Raw genomic sequence first — 19,607 nt, forward strand, 5'->3', positions numbered from 1 at the left:
GCTTGAAAAGGTGTTTTTGAGCCGGCATTTACTCTGTTTAAAGTGAAGAAACACTTGTCCTTAAGGATGAATTTTCCAGCAGTTCTGCAATTTGATCAGCATGAAAAGAAGGTAGGCTATAACAAGGTCAGAAAGAGACAAAACACTCTTGAAAATAGTGAATGTAACTTTCTTTTTTCAAGCCAGTATTGTGTATCAAATTTGAAACCTGGCCATACCTAGAGCTGCTAAAATTATCCAAGCTCAGAAGAAAACAGACTAAAACAAATTAAAATGAAGAGACTAGTTCTTCCAATTTTCCTGAGTAAGAAGAAGGTTCCAAAGCCCATTTGGATGACAAATGTGGCAATTTCACCCAGGGGGGAAAAACAAAAAAACAAGTTCTGAGAGGCAGAACCAAAAATTTCAAAGTTGAGCAACAGGTCATACTCTCCATCCTTGGGTAAGGGGAAATAAAAACCACGTGCTCATCTCAGTTCCATAGTCACTACTGACCAGCAACTGCCACATGGGTTCCATTCGTTTATTGTAACTATTTTGAACTTGTGTCATTCATGAATGTTGGGTGAGGTACTTTTAGCTTTCAAATTTCTGCATTTCAAAAGAAATTGCATTCCAGTGTCGGCACTTGCATCCACAAAGCATGCATAGCACATGTTACTGGGCTTGAGTCTTACACCACGATGGAAAGAGAATTTAGGAATCTGTATAATACTGAAGACATTTTGCATATGGGCATAATATGAATAACTGTGACTGGAAGATGGGATCCAAACATCCTATTTCCATATGCCCTGAATCTGATCTTAGCTATGCGATTTGGTCTGGCCAAATGGGATGTTTGTAAGTGTGCTAGGGACGAAGTTTGGGGTAAACATGAACATTTGAACTTGCCTTTTGTCTGGTTTTCTAAATATTCACCATGCAAAATGGCAACGCGACCTATTGTCGCTGTTGTTCCTGTCAACAGCCAGATATTGGATTGAAGCCATCTGGAATGGAACCGTCCACAAGCCCGTTAATTAACTGCACATGCATGAAGGATCAGCATGAACAGTCAACTCATGAGCTAAATACGAGGGTATTTCACAGTGTTAGTGGAAAAAATGAGTCACAGATAAGATTATCTTGGTGTAAAATATATTAAATCCATCCATACATTTCTGAAAATATGTAGTTTCTCTTAGCTTCTTTGAGAAGTCACACACATTTAAATTTTAACTTTCTCAGTTTGAGTTAATTTATTACACAGAGAAAAATTTACACAGATCATCTCAGTGGCCAAAATCTTTATTTAGATGTTTCAGGGACAGTAATGTAATGACCGTGGCTTAGGCATGTCAGCACTTAATGACTTCATGTAAACACTTTTGTCATGGTCTTTCAGGCTGATTATCAGGGCCAGAGTTCATAATACATGTAGTTCTAGAATGAAATTGAAGAGTTAATATAATTAGATTAGGCTAATAGTTGAAATACTATAGGCATTAAACATAAATACTGTGTTACCATGATATGATTATAAAACTTATTAAAATTAGAATTCTAAAGAAAAACTGCATGAGGAACTGATTTTTAGAGCAATAAAAATAACAACTGTTTGATAATGAATTTTATTGTAAAGGCCCTTATTGAGCAGCAACCTATTGGATCTCATTCTATTTGTACATGTATTTATATATACACACACATTTATTTGCACGTGTATATATATGCTTTTCATATATCCTCATTGTGGAGAAATTGATTAAAAGAGAGAATGTTACAGTCTCAACTCAGCCTAAATCTACTCTTAATAATTTCATTCAGAGTCCAGTAGTCGTACACATTTGTAGTACAACACGCTTACATGCTACTTTTTCACTGTATGTATGAACTTTAAAGTTGAACACTTCACAGATGACTTACTCGAGAGGGAGAGAGAGAGAGGAAGAGAGACAGAGAGAGAGGGATAAAGAGAGAGGGGTGAAAGGAAGGGAGAAAGAGAGAAGGGAGGAGAGAGGGAGTATGCCCATCTCCGGGTTCATTCTCTAAGTACCAACACAGTCTGCGCTGTGCTGTGCTGAAGGCAAGAGCAGTGAACCCGCCTTCACTAGATGCCAAAGACCTGCTCCCTTTGGTTGCCTTGGGTTTTCCAGCCTCCAGAACTATGAGAAATGCATTCATGTCACTTTTCTGTGACCTAGTCCTGGTATTCTGTTACAGCAGCAGCAGCAGTAGATTAAAAACAAACTATGCTATCGTCATAATTTCCAAATTAGCAATACACTTTTTTCAATGAAATATGATTTAAAAAAATAAACCTTTATAAAAAAAACCTTTACATCTAAGAAATAAGTCACATAGAATAAGTCACGTTGCTGGTGTTTTTAGTGACAGTCTCATAAAATCAAGGCAAAGGACTGCAGCCTCAATGACCACATTGGCAGGATACTCTGTGGGTTTCCTCTGCCAGGTGACACTAAGTCCATAATACAATTGTAGGACTGAAGATGAGGTCAACAAGGGGAATTATTCCAGATAATTTGAGGAGAAATATTAACAAAGATATAGTGGCAATTTTCTACAACATAATTTTCAGTGAAATTTTCACAAAATAAAATGGATTTAAGGTTAAGATGCTTGCACCCCATATCAGAATCCCAACTAGGACTCCTGACTGGCTTCCCTTGGTTGAGCGCCCAGGAAGACAGCTCTTCAGGGTACAAAATTAAGGTTCTGGCCACCAATGCTCAAATACTCCAGTTGAGTTTCCAGCTTGCAAGAATGGCCATTGCAGGCATCTGGGGGAAAACAAAACAAAACAAAACAAAACAAAAAAAAACTTCTGTTGGTCCACCTCTTTCTCTGTGCCTCTTAAATAAATAAATAATAAATAAATAAACAATAAATACAGCTTAGACAGGTTAGAAGCTGATTTTATGTGATCAGTCAGGTCTTGTGGACTTCGGCAGAGTGGAGCAGCTGGTAGGAGCTCTGCCTGCCTCTGTTTCTGACTCTTGAATAAATAACAGAGGTAAAATAAAAAAAGGAAAATCAACTTACAACGAGAAAGCTTGCCGCGAGCACCAACGCCTTAATTTTAACATCAAGATCAAATGGAAACTGGATCCCAAATTTTCCAGTATCACTCAAGAGTCGCTTCACAACTGCAGTGCACTGTTTTGAAATATTTCCAATAGCTGTTTCCTCATCCAGAGACAATAGCTAGAAGGGGGAAAACACATCATGTTGGGAGAAAGAAAAAAATCTCTAAAATTAAAAAAAAACCATTTTGACATCAATTTTAGTAGATGAATACGAGGCCTTGTCATGAGACTCTGTACCCTACAGTTAACAGAATATACAACACACTCAAATAGAAGCCTGGGAAAATACGTACAATTTTTACCTACGAATGGATTTTCACTTTGTCTACCACTATTTGTGTGTTTCTCTGTGTATTACTCTACCACACACCCTCTAATTCATATATATAATTTGTTGAACTTTGTTAGGAAAATCAGCCTAACTCCAAAATAAAAGCTCCTGGATTTTTAACTCCGATACTTCGTTAACTCTTTCCTAAATGATGCTGTCTATATCCTCCCACTTTTCCTCAGCCCCTGTTCACTTGTGCCCTTCTGAACTGCCTATTGCATTATTTGTCATACAAGTACCACTCATTCTTTCACTATAGGAGATGCTTACGTAAATATAAGAAACCTGAGCTACATCCCATTTGCTTTGAATGAGTGCCCTGAGACAAAACACTGGGTGTTGCCATACGAGCACAGTGGAAAAGAAACGAATAGACTAAACAAACCGAGGTCATCCTTTTAGTGATGACATTTTGGGTACAGTTCTGTGAAGCCAAATTGTGGAAGAGTCACAAAGAATTAGGGACCCAAGCAGCAGGGAACAGGGGTGGCACCCCAGACAAGGGCCAAGAGCCCAGAAGAAGGACTGGGATTAGGAATTACAATCAAGTATGTGACAAACAAAGCGAGGTAACACACCCAGTAAGTCATGTTAAGGGATTTGGAGGAAAAGAAATTTGTATTTTAATTTGATGGGTTTTTTTTAATTTCTCCATGTTTTTCAAAACTCTAAATATGCCATTCATTCATTTTAGTCCTCAGCAAAGTATTTTCTGTCTCTTACATGGGAAAACAGAAGCTACCAACCAGGAACTCTCTGAACTTCGACATGTAAGCCATGCATACTGATTGCAAGTATATCTGCACTTTCTGGATCCTTCTTCTTGTGAAGAGTGGACCCCCCTCTCAGCCCACATGAGGCTGCTTCTCTGCCTGGGACTCAAAACTGGTGCCAAAAAATGAGAGAGTGGGTTCATCACATATTCAGCTTCTGTTATATATACTATGTATTCACATGTTTCTTCTAATATGACTCTTTCCCCATTAAAAAAAAAAAAAACAAGATCAACAAGCAAGCTAGAGTTGTGAGACAGCGGGTTAAACCTCCATAGCAGCATCCCATTGAAGTGCCTGATTGAGTCCTGACTGCTCTGCTTCCTGCCTGGCTCCCTGTTAATGCATCGGAGAGAAGCATTCTGATTGCCCAAGTACTCGGGCCCCCACCATCCGTGTGAGACACCCAAATGGAGCTTCCTGCTGCTGGCTTCAGCCTGGCTCAGACCCTGTTGTGTCACCCCTTTGGGGGGATGAACCCATGAACAGAAGATCTTTGCTCTTTCCCTTTCCTCTCTCTAACTCTGTCTTTCAAGAAGATAAGTAAACTTTTAAGACAAACATACAAATAAAACTACATGCAAAAGGCATACTTTTCAGAAAAATATCCACCACCACCACCTCCTGCCCCCACTCCTTTACATTGCTAAAGATAGGGTTAGAGTAGGGCTGTGACACAGGTCACGCAAACTCATTTCCCTCAGCTTAAATTTGTGATATTCGTTCATAATGAAATTTTGTCACTGATTTTGGCTTCTAAAAAGGCTATGTTTAGGGATCACTGCTGCTAACTGCTGATGGTGCGGGTGCTCCCTCTGACTTTGCATCCGAGACGAATGAGCAGCTCACGTGCCTTCCCCTGGTCCTTGTTCTACAACCTCCTGTTGTGACTCACCTACTCTGTCTCTCTCTTCATTGTCATAGCAGAAGTATTTGAAGGACTGTGTACATTCTTGGACAGGAGGACTTTCTGAGAAAACCACGTGTTCTCTTTCTTGCTCCTCATTTTTAAGTTTACACAAGAATGCCAACCTAAAAATTATTTTGGCTCAAGCTTAGAATGACAGATATTTTCTGTATTAGAATATAGTGGGATTTATCGTATCAAACTGTGATACGCAGAGATAGAAAGAGCATTGTGACTTGATGTCAGTAAAAACGAGCTAAAGTGGTTGATGCTTCCAGAGTTTCTGACTTAAGCCTTCTGTTTCTTTGGCTTTCAACTAAAACTGACCTCTTTGTGCCCATTTTATTATTTCTCAAACGAAACATATTATTGCAACTAGTTTGCTTAAGGATCTTTTGCTTTGTCAGTATAAATAGGTAATAGTGACACTCCATATTAATGAAACTATCTGACATAATCCTAGGAAACAGGTTAAAACTAAGTAGCATAATAGGTTTAAGCAAATTTCTGAGTAGTCATCGTACATATTGAAAACACACAATGATGTAATTGATGAAAATTTGAAAAATATTTTCATGAAATATGCCATCAAATCAATACAATGTTGCCTGTTGTATGGGAATTTTTAGATACAATTATATGTAGCAAGTTGTTTAGTTTTATTAATTTTACTCAGTACCTGCATAGTTAGTAGCTATGACACAAATTATGGTTATATATTGGCCATAATTTGAAAACTAAATTAGTAAACATATCCACTTTTTTAAATGTATGAATCTTACAAAAGCAGTATCACAATATGTAGCTTATAATTATAAACATGTTATACTACAATGATGTTTAATTTTCTCTTGATACTCTTTGATATTAAATATCAAACTTATACTTGTTAACTACAGACACAGAAGATAATATAAACTACTCTATAAGTCATATGAATTTATAGTAATTAATTGAACACAGACATTGTAAATGAGTAATTTAGATTTTTTTGAAAGGGCAAACACCATATTGTTGTTTATTTTCCCTTAAAAACGTCTACTAGTTGTATGTATCATGAAATAAGACAAATACATAATTTTAACACAGTGGTTCTTAAAATGCTATGAAGTACTCACATCAAAATTTAGATTCCTGACACAGCTGGAAATCAAACACGGTCCTCTGATTTTCATAATATCTTCCTTATTCTCGTTTTTTATTTTAAACTTTGGCAAGAATGGGTGGAAGGATTGACAAACGTATCCAATTTTGTTGCCAGGTGGAGCCTCAACTTTTAGCTGCAAAAGATTGGGAAGAGCAATATTGATCAATCGTGATAGGTTGCATTTTTAATGCTGGTTTAATTACACCCTACATGTCACCTGCAGTTTTGTATATTGGAGCAGACTTACTGTCCTTAAGACATGTTTTATATCTGCAAATGGACATGGAGGTGAAGGACTCTGTTCTTCAGATGTTAAAGCACTTGTCTAAAGGCAGACTGCTGATGCTTACCACTGCTTGAAATATGGAAAAGCAACTAAAATCTCTGAAACACTGTGCATTTGGAAAAGTGGAATGAACCTGCATTAACATATAATTATTGCCCATATCAATATCACTAAAGGAGATATGAGAACTGTAAGCAGATCATAGCAGAGAGCAATGCACACATTAGCGTCACTACCGCGCATTGCTAGCGCCTGCAGCGCCACCCAGCTCTCACCCTGGGTTCCTGGCCGAGAGTGCCGTCTCCACCACAGGAGTGTCCTCAGTATTGCAACTGATGACAGTAACTGCAGAAAGATTTTAATCAGAGGTGATTCTACAGAGAGCACAGGGCTCTCGAGGCCAGAGAGAGTATCCAACACAATGTTTTCTGCCAGCACCCACCACTCCTCCATCCCCTCTGCTGGGGGACATTTTCTTGCCAGGAAGGGGTGATCCTAAATAATGACCACATATGTAACAATTTGCAACAGTATAGCTAGCAAAAGTACAGGAAATGGATGTTGGGGGAAAATTGTGAGAACCATATAAAATGATTATGCTAGCAATTTGGTTATTGAAATAATGGAATGAGAATGGAGTTAACTTTCAGAAATGATTCTGAAGACACACTTGAAGTAAGGAAAAGAGGAAGAAAATGATGGTGGCTGAGTTCCACATTATATATGGCTTCTTATTTGAGAGCTGCTGCCAGTTGGGGCTATGAGTCTTTGTGAAAACATCAGTAGACACTTGACATTATTGTGGGGAAATGAGAGAACCCGTGTTGAGGAAACCATTGCTGGTAGAAAATCCCGAGCAGAGAGCCAGAGAAAGGCAACCACAATGTATGGTTATATTCTTTCAAACGTTCTTGTTTATTCCTGAGCTGCACACTGAGTACACTTAAAAATAAAACTGATAAACAGAAATTTTGATTGCTACACTTATGGGGAGAGAATTTGCACCTTAAATTGACCCAAATCGTCTTTTTAACAAATGAATGCAGAGAGGTCAGTATTCCACAACAACAGAACCCTTAGTCTCTACAACATATTATTCTAGGCATCTGCAGTGACCTTGAAAACTAGTAAGAAGAGTGAAAGGAGATTCAAACTCCAGAGAAAAGTTATTCAATGATAACAACATTTGAACTGGGAGATAAGATAAACCAATTGCCATAATTATGTGGGAAATATGTTCATCATAAAGAAAGAGAAATATATCATAGCACAGAAACCAAAACTTAAAAATTTGATGCTGGGCAAGGTGGAGGAATCCACTATGGGGGGAGGGGTATGGGAGGGGTGGGGGGAATCCCCAGTGCCTATAAAACTGTATCACATAATACAATGTTAATAACAATAAAAAAAAAAAGAATTTGATGCTGGGATTACCATGCTACTTAGAACACTCACACCCCATATTGTAGCACCTGAGTTCAATTCCTGATGCTGGCTGCTGATTTTAGCACAAATCAAAGCCACAACGATGTTTTGCCTCACACCAGTTAGAATGGTTATGACCCCAACATCAAAAAACAATGAAAGCTGGTGAAAACACGAAGAAAAAAAATGTACCTTAATTACATTGCTGCTGGGAATGGAAACAAGAAAAATTGCTATGGAAGACAGTATGGAAATTCCTTGGAAGTCTGAAAATAGATTTACAGTCAGACCTAACCGTCCCACTCCTAAGAATTTAGCCAAAGAAAATGAAACCAGAATATGAAGTTATCTGTATCCTCATGTTTATACCAATTCAGTTAACAATAGCTAAGATATTAAATAAACACAGATGTCCATCAACTAATGACTGAATACACAAAATGCGATATATAATGAAATCCCATCTTTACAACAAAATGAATGTAACTGAAGACCATGTAATTAGTGAAATAAACTAGTCCCAAGGAAGACAGATATCGTATTTTTTCTGTTTTGTGGTAATTCATATATAGAAAAAAAAAGGTATACAAGTGAAATGGACATTTTGAAACTCCATTCACTGGCTTTCCTGTTTCTCGAGTCTCTCTTCCATTTTTCCATTGATGTGTGTGTGTGTGTGTGTGTATGTATATACTTCTACAAGTACTCACACACACACAAGAGAGACAGGGAGAGATTGAATGAATATTGGAGGTATTCATGCATGAATATATGTGTGGATGAATACTAGATGTTTGGGTAGATGAACAAATACGTAGATACTAGGGATATAAATACCAGCTAGCTAGATAGATAGATACATATCCAAAATGAAATAAGCCCCAGCCCATGGCTCTTGTCTCTTTTGTTTTCTCCACCTGCTTGGCTGAGTGTGTTCATTGGATGGATCTGTGGCCCCATCCCAGCTATGTTCTCTAGGACCTAGAAGGTCAGTACATGTGTTTCTGTTTCTTTCCTGTGCCCTTCCTTGTGGCTACACTTGACTTAATATTTTATGAAAGAATACAAACTGTACTAATGAAGCCTTCCAGAAACTATGCACTTGAGACACTGTAACCTGTCATTTATACAGATCATCAACAAGCACAGGTCAAAATAAAATATTGAATAGAAATATCCTATAATACAATTATTGAAACAAGACACGTGTGATATACGAATCTTGGGCTACATGGGGTGAAAATTCAGGGCATTCAAGTGTTTTCATTCTAGACAAGTCTTGGAAGCCAAGCTGAGCCTCTGAAATTTTTATTTTTTTAATTAGTTTATTTTATTGGCATGGCAGATATACAGAGATGAGATACAAAGGGAAAGATCTTCCACCCACTTGGTTCACTCCCCAGGTAGCCACGATGGCTGGAGCTGAGCTGATCCAAAGCCAGGAGCCAAGAGCTTCTTCGGGGGCTCCCACATGGGTTCAGGATCCCAAAGATTTTGGTCGTTCTCAACTGTTTTCACGGACCACAAGCAGGGAGCTGGATGAGAAGTAGAGCAGTCGGGACAGGAACCAACACCTATGAAGGATCCTGGCACATGCAAAGCGAGCCCGTTAGCCACTAGGCTAGCATGTTGGATCATGGAATTTTTCCTACTGTCTAGTATCAAGGCTTTCTTGAGAAAGTTAAATATATTTGAGATCATGTGCAATTAATAATGTTTACTGACCTTTTGTAGGCAGCAGCGACTGAAGCAACAGTTACATCTCAGAGCCTTATGGATAGTAACAATATCTTGGCCTAAGTTGTCATAAATTGTCATAGTAAAAGGTCTTGTCGCTCCACAAAAATTTTGGAGGAACCAATTGTTTTTCTCTTCTGCAAAATAGAGTCTGTGTCCTTGATTATTCATGACTTCATATGTTTTATTAATTTCCAAGAGACCGAGTACTGAAGAATGAAGCAATGTAAGAATTTGTTAGCCTTACTGATGCAAATCTTATACATTACACACCAACTGACTGTTAAACATGGAATGTAGGTTGGATAATAAACTGCTCTCTGTTACTTGCCTTCATGTATCGCCATGTTCTCATATGGAAAAATGCAAGGCATGAGCTAAGCGTTACTCTCTTACTGTTTTTGTTCCTAAAATTGTACAGAAATCTCTTTCGTGTTATTTTGAATTTCACAGAAGCTAACCAACATGACTATTATCAAATGTTACTGCTCCTCATCTTTTTCTTCCAATAGGAAATAAAGAAGATGTAATTAGAATTCAATTGAAAAAAGTAAAAGGTAATAATTAAATCTAACTCTTGCATGCAAAACTACTGCACTATTCAGAATGGAAAGAGCACAGTGGAAGAAAAGTATTGGTCCAATAAAAAGCAAAATGCTGCCTCCTTAGCTGGAAAATCATGGGGTGGCTATTTAAATTCTGGAGTTTTTGGGTAAGAAGACTAAAAATTAAAAAGGAAAAGATACAAAATGAACAATGATTAAAAGTGGTATTTTTGAAATCTCATTAAAATGGTAACCTGAGCTAGCCTGTAGAAGAAATATGTCACAGCTGTGCGTGGATGGCCCAGGAGAGAGCTTTTGGAATCTTTTCACATGTTTTTAATGGATAAATGTCATTCCAATACACAAGATTCAATCTATAGTTCTTCTTTGTAATAGACAAGCACGGATTTTCCTGATTGATGATTTAATGGGCATGTGAATATAACTTTTATTTTGTGCCAGTGTATTTTAAAGGTACATACTTTTATTAGATATTGAAAGCTAAATCATGATTGATTCAGAACTTATAAAATTTTTTTTGGAATTCCTTTTAGAATTAGTTTATTTTTATGAGTAATAATTGCACATGCTTAGCACAAAATTTTAAATTCCAGACGAGTATAAAAGGAAAAATGATTTTTTTTTCTACCCATATCCCACTTTCCCCTTGACCTACAATTTCATTTATGTCTCACAGAAATATTACAAACATGCACAAACTCTCTTCCTAATTTAAACACACACAACTGTCTTCTATCTCTATCAACGTAGTGGAAGCATCGTTAGTTACGTAGAGCTTATGCGGATGATAGCAGTACACTTTGGTCATCTGGTGGTTGTGTAATGGAGGCTGGGAATGTCGATCTCTGCCATATTCTCAGGTGATGACTTTGTTCCCCTCCTGGGGACCACACTTTAAGGATCACCGGTTTGGAAAATTGGTTTCTTCTGCATAAATGTTTAGATTTTTTTCCCTCTATACCTGTTGCTTCTTAAGTTGGGATAACTGCAGTTATCTTTCTCCTTTGAGTTCTCACAGCTAGCTTTTACCTTTCCCATGATTTTTATGACTTATTGATAGTTATATAAGCATATTAGTACCTCACACTTAAGGGAAAGCCCTACAAGGTAAGCCCAAATCAAAATCTTTGAGTCATTAGGTACCTGCAATGAACAAGACATGTGAGGAATGAGGAATCTTCCATAAAATATACATTTTTTTGTGAAATGAAGCAAGAAACACACAGAACATGTTCTTCCATAATATTACCAAGTATAAAAGCCTTTGTGAGTTACATGAAACTATAAATGCCTATTATAATAATGGAACCACTAGTACACACAAGAACGCTCATCAGTTGCAGTAACATGATTTCAAAATTAAAGCCATCTTTTATTGACATGCATTACAGCTTCATGGCCATGAGAGAGCATGCTAACTCTGTTAGCATAGATGATGGAACTGTAAAAGACAGCTTGATTTCCCAGCTTGGAGAAGAAGAATTGGATAACTGAGAAACTTTCCAACTGGCAGGATTACTGAGGAATCTGGAAGCTGAAACGCCTGTATTTGAGGAATTCAGGATGCAAAACCACTTCAGGAGTGAAACCTGTGTTTAGCAAAACTGGTAGGATGGAACAGGTTCTTGCAGCATGACCACGGAGGCAGTGTCTTTCTGCTTTCACACAAGAAGAAAACTGATGCATTCTCTGTCACATTGTCTGAGGACCCTGGGGACAGGCTCTATGCTCGCATGGTCTGCTTTTCTTCAGACGAAAGACTGAACTAAACCAAACAAGTAATATTCTCAGTAACTGATATATCGATATTTTGGTACATACCTTCCATATCAAAACGTTGGCACACTACTAACTGATTCACCTATTAGAATGGAAAATAAAAATGGTTGATATGAAGTAGTCAAAGTAAATTTAAAGAGCATACCAACATGAATGAATACATTGGAAGTGTCTAAAATAAATAACCCATCAGCTACATCTCTGCTTTTTATTCTCTTACATGTATTAGGCTATACTGATCTAACATTGCATTTTAGTATTTTATCAAAGAAATTTAAAAATATACAATTATTAATCTGTAAATTGATTCATCATTTTGGTAATTTACTTAGTATTTAGATTTATATAAATTATAAATACCTTTTTGAGATTCAAGGAGAAATAACTACAGTGTAATTTTAGATAAAGTTGTTAGTACAGCTTTTACCAAATTCTAAACATCTGATTTATGTCATTATTTGAGACCAAATTGTAGCTCAGTTGTAAATGTCAAACATATTTTCAAGAAGCGGCACTCATGTTTGATTTTCAAATGCTACAAGATAGGATATGGCTAATATTAATATAAATTTGAATTGTCAAAGTTAAAGATTCTGAGACAGTACTACAAGAAATTTAGTCATAACAGATTGCATAAACAAATTGACAGGTTATTCTTATAACATCTGATTCAAAACAGAAGACATTTTCTGACTAATGTTCATCTTCTGTGTTCCCATTTCAGACAACATGAAAATTACTACAGTAAATGTTAAAGTGCATTCTTAAAATTGAATTACCTCTTTCAATAAGTCAGTGTTTCTTTTTAAAATGGGCTTCCTAGGAAACAAACTTGTGAATAGCCACATTGTAATATTTAAAAAAAATATTATTACCTCAGTCAAAACTGAAGATGTAAAACAATGTCAATTTTACAATATTTTGATCAAAAGCAAAATGTTTTAAAGAAAATTAAAAATTCTGAAAAATATGAGTTCATATTATCATGGGCCAAATAAGCATGGATTGTCTTACCTTGTCCAAATGCTGTAATCCCGGTGGGCAATAGCCAGTATTGCTTTGTGTACACATCCATTGCATTGTGGGATGCAGATCATGCAAAGCCATAATACAGATTACATAAAAGTTCTAGGGCATCAGGTTGCAGATTTACTGATGTTGTCTTTCAAACATAATGCTATAGAAACAAGAATCGATTTCATCTTCAGGATTTTTTTTCTTTATTTTGTGGAATAAATATCAACCATACTCAAATTTTAATTTTTTTCAATGGAAATATTTGTGACTTTATAAATCAGATCTGCTTCTAAACTAAAACTGAAAAATAAATCTTAGGAATACATGAAACCCTACATTTCTCTACCATAATTAGCTCAAGTGTTGATAGTTACACACATTTCTGTATGATGTTAATCTAATATAGAGATTAAATTTTAATGTTTCAGGATCATTTTAAATGATTGGACAGATTTCTCCTAGCTCTTCCTCCCATCTCAACAGTCTTGGGGGAAAAAAGTGTCATGGTGAACGTGGGGATGCTTTGTGCTCAATAAAGAGTATAACGGAACATTCATCCAGACAAAAGATGGACTCCCAATGAAACTGTTGGACATGTATAGACAATGGGATGCTGGACTGTCTGACATTGTCTGTACCAACAAGGTCGGGGTACACTTACATAACAGACTGATAGAATTATGAAGGACTACACTATTGTAACAAAATGGGGAAAATCTGACAGGGGGTGGGAATTTGGAGAGAAATTCCAGTCTACACAAAATGGTACCTCACAATTCAATAATCAAAATAAAAATATATTTTAAAAAAAAATCTTAAGTAACAGCAGAAATTTGATTTAAAGCTGATTCTTTGAATACAAATCTTGTTTTTGTAAAGATCTTAAAAACCAAGTAAATTGAAATAAGATGAAAAAAAAAAAGAAAAAAATCAAGTGTAGTTTAAGGAGATCAATTCAGAGTATCAAAGATATGGACTCAACCAGATAGCCTCGGTAAAAAAAAGTACATACCCATAATGGAATACTACTCTGCCATTAAAAGGAATGAAATACTGTATTTTGCAACAAAATAGATGCAGCTAGAAGCCATTCTGCTTAGTTTAAAAAAAAAAAAAAGGAAGACTGTCTTAAGAACACGAATACTGTATGTTTTTCTCTGCTAGGTGTCAGTTAAGAGAATACCAAAAAAAAAAAAAAGAAAGCATAGGAATTAATTGATCCCTTGGGAATATGATTGTCTTTAATAGCTGCTTATACTCTTGTGGAATCAGGGTCTTCCTACTTTTTACTTGTTCAAAGTTGGGTCTGACAAATTAAGCCTGTAACTATAGAGTGATTAAAGTTATGTCTTAGCAAACACGGATGAAGGATGAAGATGAAGCAGGCTTGGGTGTGGTTGGGGGCCTGTAGTTATCTTTTTAGAACTGCACATACAGAATGCATAAGCTTCGTTTCCTTCATATTAATAAAACATTTTTAAAGGAAACTATATATATACATATATAGTTTAAATATATATATATATTTAAAGAAGAGTGCAATTTAAAGAGCTTTGCATACCAGAGATATGAGCTGTAAGGTAAAGGTGATGTAAAGAAAAATGAAGAAAAGGTAAACTTGACAATAATTCTGTTTAGAATGTTCTCATGGTAAGTGTGCAGTTAAACTTTTGAGGAAATGCAAAAAGTTTTCTAAAGGGACTGTGGTGTTTTACATTCTCTGATTCTCTATCCAAACAAAACATTCGCTATTGTCTCTCTTTAATTATAATCATCCTGATAGCTGAGAAATCATATCTCATTCTGGTTCTGATTTATAATTTCCTAATGACAGATACTTTTTAATATCTTTCCATACATAATGGAAATTTGCATATCCTCATTGGATTACTATTTGTACAAACTATTTTCAAATGCTTTTATTTGTATTCACATTATATTGCTAAGTTCTTGAGGATTTTCATGTAATCTGGTCAAAATTTTCTTATAAGAATTGAAGACATATTTTTCTTTTTGTTCCTGTTGGATTTTTTTCACTTGATCATGTCTATTAAACACAAAAATTCTTAGTTTTTAACTAATTTACCTATTTTGCTATAATTATTTCTTACACTTTATATGCCATGTCTAACAAAATACTGTCTTACTCTATGTTTACAGTGACTTATTATTATGGCTTTTAAATTTAGTTTCAGCACCCTGGCCCATTTTGAAGTTAGTTTTGTATATAGTATGATGTAAGGGATTCAACTTCATAGTTTTATATGAAGATACCAAATGTTCTAGAACCATTCATTGTAAAGACTGGTATTTCTCCATTGAATCATGTTGGCATCCTTATCGGGAATTAATAGTGATAAATATAGGATATATTTCTGTACTCTCAATTATTCTTAATCTTAATTACACATATTTGTGTTTGTACAGATATTTGGCTATGCATGTATTTATGCTAAGTTTTTTAAAAATTATTTATTTTTTATTTGAAAGACAGATTTTACAGAGGGAGACAGAGAGAGAGGTCTTCCATCCACTGTTTCACTCCCCAACTGGCAGCACATTCAAGTTGAGCTGGTTGGAATCTGGGAGCCAGGAGTTTCTTCCAGGTCTGCCACGTCAGTGCAGAAGCCCAAGAAATTAGCTTGTCTCTACTATTTTCCCAGGTTACAAGCAAAGAGTTGGAGCTGAAATGAAGCAACCAGGACATGAAGTGATATTCATATGGGACCCAGTGTTAGCAGACAGAGGATTAGCAAACTGTGCCACCGTGCTGATTCTTTACTACTAAGTTTTGAACTTCAAGAATGTTCTCTTAGATTACACACACACAAATATATATACATATATAACTTGTAAAATAATAATTTGTAAAATATATATAAAATATATAAAATTTATCAAGTTGACAAAACTTCCCTTTTTTTTTAGTTGTTGTTTTTTTCATTTGTCCCAAGGAAATATTTCACATTTTAAGTAGTTTTTTTTTTTTTAACTACTGACACTACCACCCTCGTCTGTATTATATTCTACTTACACACTGTAGTATATGAACTAAACCTTGCTTTTCTCGGGTAGATATTATTTGATACCGATATCACTTTTCTATATCCTGCCTGCCTGCCTGTCGGGGATTTTCTACCTTGAGTGGAAAGACTGATCGTCTTACCTTTCCTGTGTCTTTGGTCTCTGAATCCAGATAAAAATGACCTCAAAGCACAAGTTGAAAATTATTTCTCCTGCTCTTTATGAAAAAGCTATTCATTTTCTATTTGATAAACTTTACCGATTACACCTTTTTGTCCTGGAAGTCATTTGTTACCTAAATGAATGCAAGTAAATCGTTTTATGGTTTTTAAGGTCAGAATTCAGAAGTGAGTCCTCAGGGCAGCCATTGCTCTGGCAGCTGTGAAAACAAAAGAAAAAAACAATCTCTCAATGAGCCCTTTCCAGCTTCTGATATTCTGACTTGATGTGATCTCTTAAAAGGGTGCTAGTAATTACAGTGGATACACCTGACAAGCCAGAATCATCTCCCCAACTCATCATCTCTGTACTAATCATATTCATAGATACCTAGGAATAATGTATATATAGTTCAATGTCTTTAATATCCATATGTTGATTTTTGAAACAAAACAAGACAAAATGATATAATTGTGCTGGGTAGATTTCAAGTGTTTCCTTTAAAAATATTCAACTTTAAAATTGTTGTTGATTTTAGATTTCTAATTTGCTAAAGAAATATGTTGCTACCAGTGGACCTAAAATGCAAAATTTTTTAAACACTGTCATGATTTAAATGTTTTTTTTTTTATGTTACAGGTGTTAAAAAAAAGTGACTATCATACAATTGCATAAAATGGACCAGTCACCCAAATATTCAAGGAGGATATGCACCTCACGTCATGCTTTTGAAAGTACGCTGGAGTCTTTATGATGTGGGTCGTTCTCTCTCACTCCACTGGATCCTACACATTAAACAACTATGCTTACTTGTATATGAAATTTGAAGTTGGTTTAGTATGAGGAACCAAATATCTGTATGTAAGCCTAAAAAAATGCTGCTTTGTCTCCTAGATTTGGAAAAGTTTTATAAAAAAAAAAACCCACTCCCCCAAAAGAGGAGGAGGAGGAGCAGCAATTGAAGTGAGTCTTATAATAAGAAGGGGTCATGGAGGGGAAGAAAAATATCTCAGGATGGAAAGAAGGAGGAGGTCCTTGGAGCAGCATATATTCACACAAATTTTATATTTCATGCAATTGTAAGTTGAAAAGAAGATGAAAAATAGGTTTTCTTATTCTACAAATATTATTTTCTCCAGTCTCTGGGCAAAAGCATGAAGATTTTTTATCATACTTTGGATACTGAAACCTAAATGTAACTTAGAAATCAAGTCATCCTCTAAGAAAAGACAGCAAAATTTTCTCATAGCTGATCAGGAACAGCATCCAAGTTTTGGATATTTTAACCTGAATATTCCAATTTCTTTACATAAGTTAGAAAAAAAGTCAATCTGATGGGTTGAGGGGGACATAAACATAAGCAAAGTGGAGAAGCCGGTGGTACAAGCGAGGTACATTGGTGTCTGCAAAGCACACGTGCACAGCTACCTTCGATGTCAGTTTGAAGAGGCTTGCTTCTGGCCCAATAACTGCATCTCACGGTTGCTACTAGAAGGTCTCCTCCAAGGTCAGCACATCCACACAGCCACAACAATCAAGATTCCATTCAGAACTCTGCAGGAGATTGGTTCTGTTCCAGCGTGTGTCCGAGCACATAAAGCTGATCATTTTCTACTGGCTTAAGATGGCACAAGAGGAATTTTTAAAAACGTCAAGCACTACACACTGTAAATTTGAATAACTGGCCAAGTTGGGCTGCTTTCCCGTGGATATATTGACAGAAAATGTTCAAATGTTCTTACAAGTCTTTATACAACAACAAACAGGAAAATTATTTTAAAATCACATTATCCCCATAACTAAACCATGTTATGTATTGTTCTCTGTTACTGGTTTCTGGTTTTGTACTTTATTATAAAGGGGATGTTATTGAGAATCTGTAAGAGAAAAAGACTGAATGGAGTGTGAACAAGAACATTATCTTTGCTTATAGATTTGGGCATAGATTTGGTTATAGACTTAGCCGGAGACTCCTCAGCACACAGCAACTGGGAGGCAGTGTTAGGGCCACTCTAGAGAGAGGATTGCTTCCTTGATTCCTTTTGTGAACCCAAGCTTTGAATGATGCACAGTCTATTCGAATCCCCTCTAGAGGAACCTAAAAAACTTTGCTCCTGTGAACAGATGCAGACCTGGCAGGTGTTCTCTTCCTGCTTGTCTTGTCAATGAAGCACTGAAGGAGCAGTTCTGGCGAAAGGACAGGGGCCCAGCACCTCCCAGAATCAGCTGCTCTGGTAAGACAAAGAGTTGGAAAGAATGTAGGCTGAAAAGATAAGCTCAACCTGGACAAGAAGAGCTGTGTCCTGGGATAGCCAACTTCTCCCCGGAGAAGATGAAGGAGCTGGGGGGGGGTTACAAAGGGGGGCAATTTCTAAAGCCCCTCAGCTGGATTCACCTGCTTCAATTTCTTCCTTTTCTGGGGCAAAAAGGAGCAAGTGAGCCTCTCAGAGCTATGGTCCATTGACCCCCCCCCCAGTTACTGAGTTAGAGCTTGTGGAAAATTGGCATCAATGAACAATTTTCCTAATTAGATATGCTGAGTCTCACTTGGAAACCAAGTGTCTGCAAACTTCAGACAAACAGAAATATTGCCTCTCTCCAAAACAGAACCCTTTCCTCCCCGTCTCTTGAATCAGAACTGCCTGTCAGTCACTGAAGATAGATGCTGTTGTCCACACTGTACCACTAATATCAGAATTATGAGGTTATCTACAGCTCTCAAAACCCAACATTAACAGAAAGACTCATATCATGACCTTTATCATTCACTTGGTAGTATCAAAGCTTCAGTATGTCGTTTAATTATTATAATTCAGCGTGTCCTCCAGTCAATACAACTCTGTGCTTATGCATTCATTTTCAAATAGACATTTTTTTTAAATTCTGAAGAAAGTTGAAGCGTTCAAGAGTTGATATGCAGAACTATGCTAAATTAAATGAAGGGGTTCCCAATTACAATAAAATTTCAAGACAACAAAAATTTAGAAAATTAAAATTAGAAAAAGATAAATTATATATGGGCTGATCATTATACACGTTTGTATTATTTTTTCCAGATAGCAATTATGTTTCAAAACCTGAAATAATTTCACAAACAGAAGGCATGTTTTCCTCATTGTATAGGGAGTATTCTCTATTAAAAGCATCTGAGTAAAGAAATCATTATTTTCTGTAAGCATAATCTCCCAGCTAGAGATAAATGCTTCTTGAATGTTTACAGGGTGATGACATCTAAGTAGAAGACAGAATCTGTGGCTCATAAGTCATAAAATTAAAAGCAATAAACATTCACATTTTTTTACCTTAACAAAAGCCCTAAAAGAATAACTTATTAAACTAATTTTAAAAAGGAGAACCAGAAGGGCAG

At 36.2% G+C, this 19,607-nt stretch overlaps 1 protein-coding gene across 1 annotated transcript; it reads right to left on the reverse strand.

The window, feature by feature from the left end:
* Positions 1-1,276: 1,276 nt before the first annotated feature.
* Positions 1,277-17,772, reverse strand: LOC121152724 (phospholipid scramblase 2-like). Its single transcript, XM_040974907.1, has 7 exons — positions 17,669-17,772; positions 13,055-13,217; positions 12,083-12,122; positions 9,684-9,904; positions 6,219-6,380; positions 3,046-3,207; positions 1,277-1,425 (listed from the first exon to the last, which is right to left on the reverse strand). The coding sequence occupies exons 2-7, from the start codon at positions 13,145-13,147 to the stop codon at positions 1,396-1,398; spliced, it is 708 nt and encodes a 235-aa protein (XP_040830841.1). The 5' UTR covers positions 13,148-13,217; positions 17,669-17,772; the 3' UTR covers positions 1,277-1,395.
* Positions 17,773-19,607: the final 1,835 nt, after the last annotated feature.

Source organism: Ochotona curzoniae, unplaced genomic scaffold (assembly GCF_017591425.1).
Source record: "Ochotona curzoniae isolate NIBS_2020 unplaced genomic scaffold, NIBS_Ocur_1.0 contig_2599, whole genome shotgun sequence".
In the NCBI taxonomy this organism is placed as follows: Eukaryota; Metazoa; Chordata; class Mammalia; order Lagomorpha; family Ochotonidae; genus Ochotona; species Ochotona curzoniae.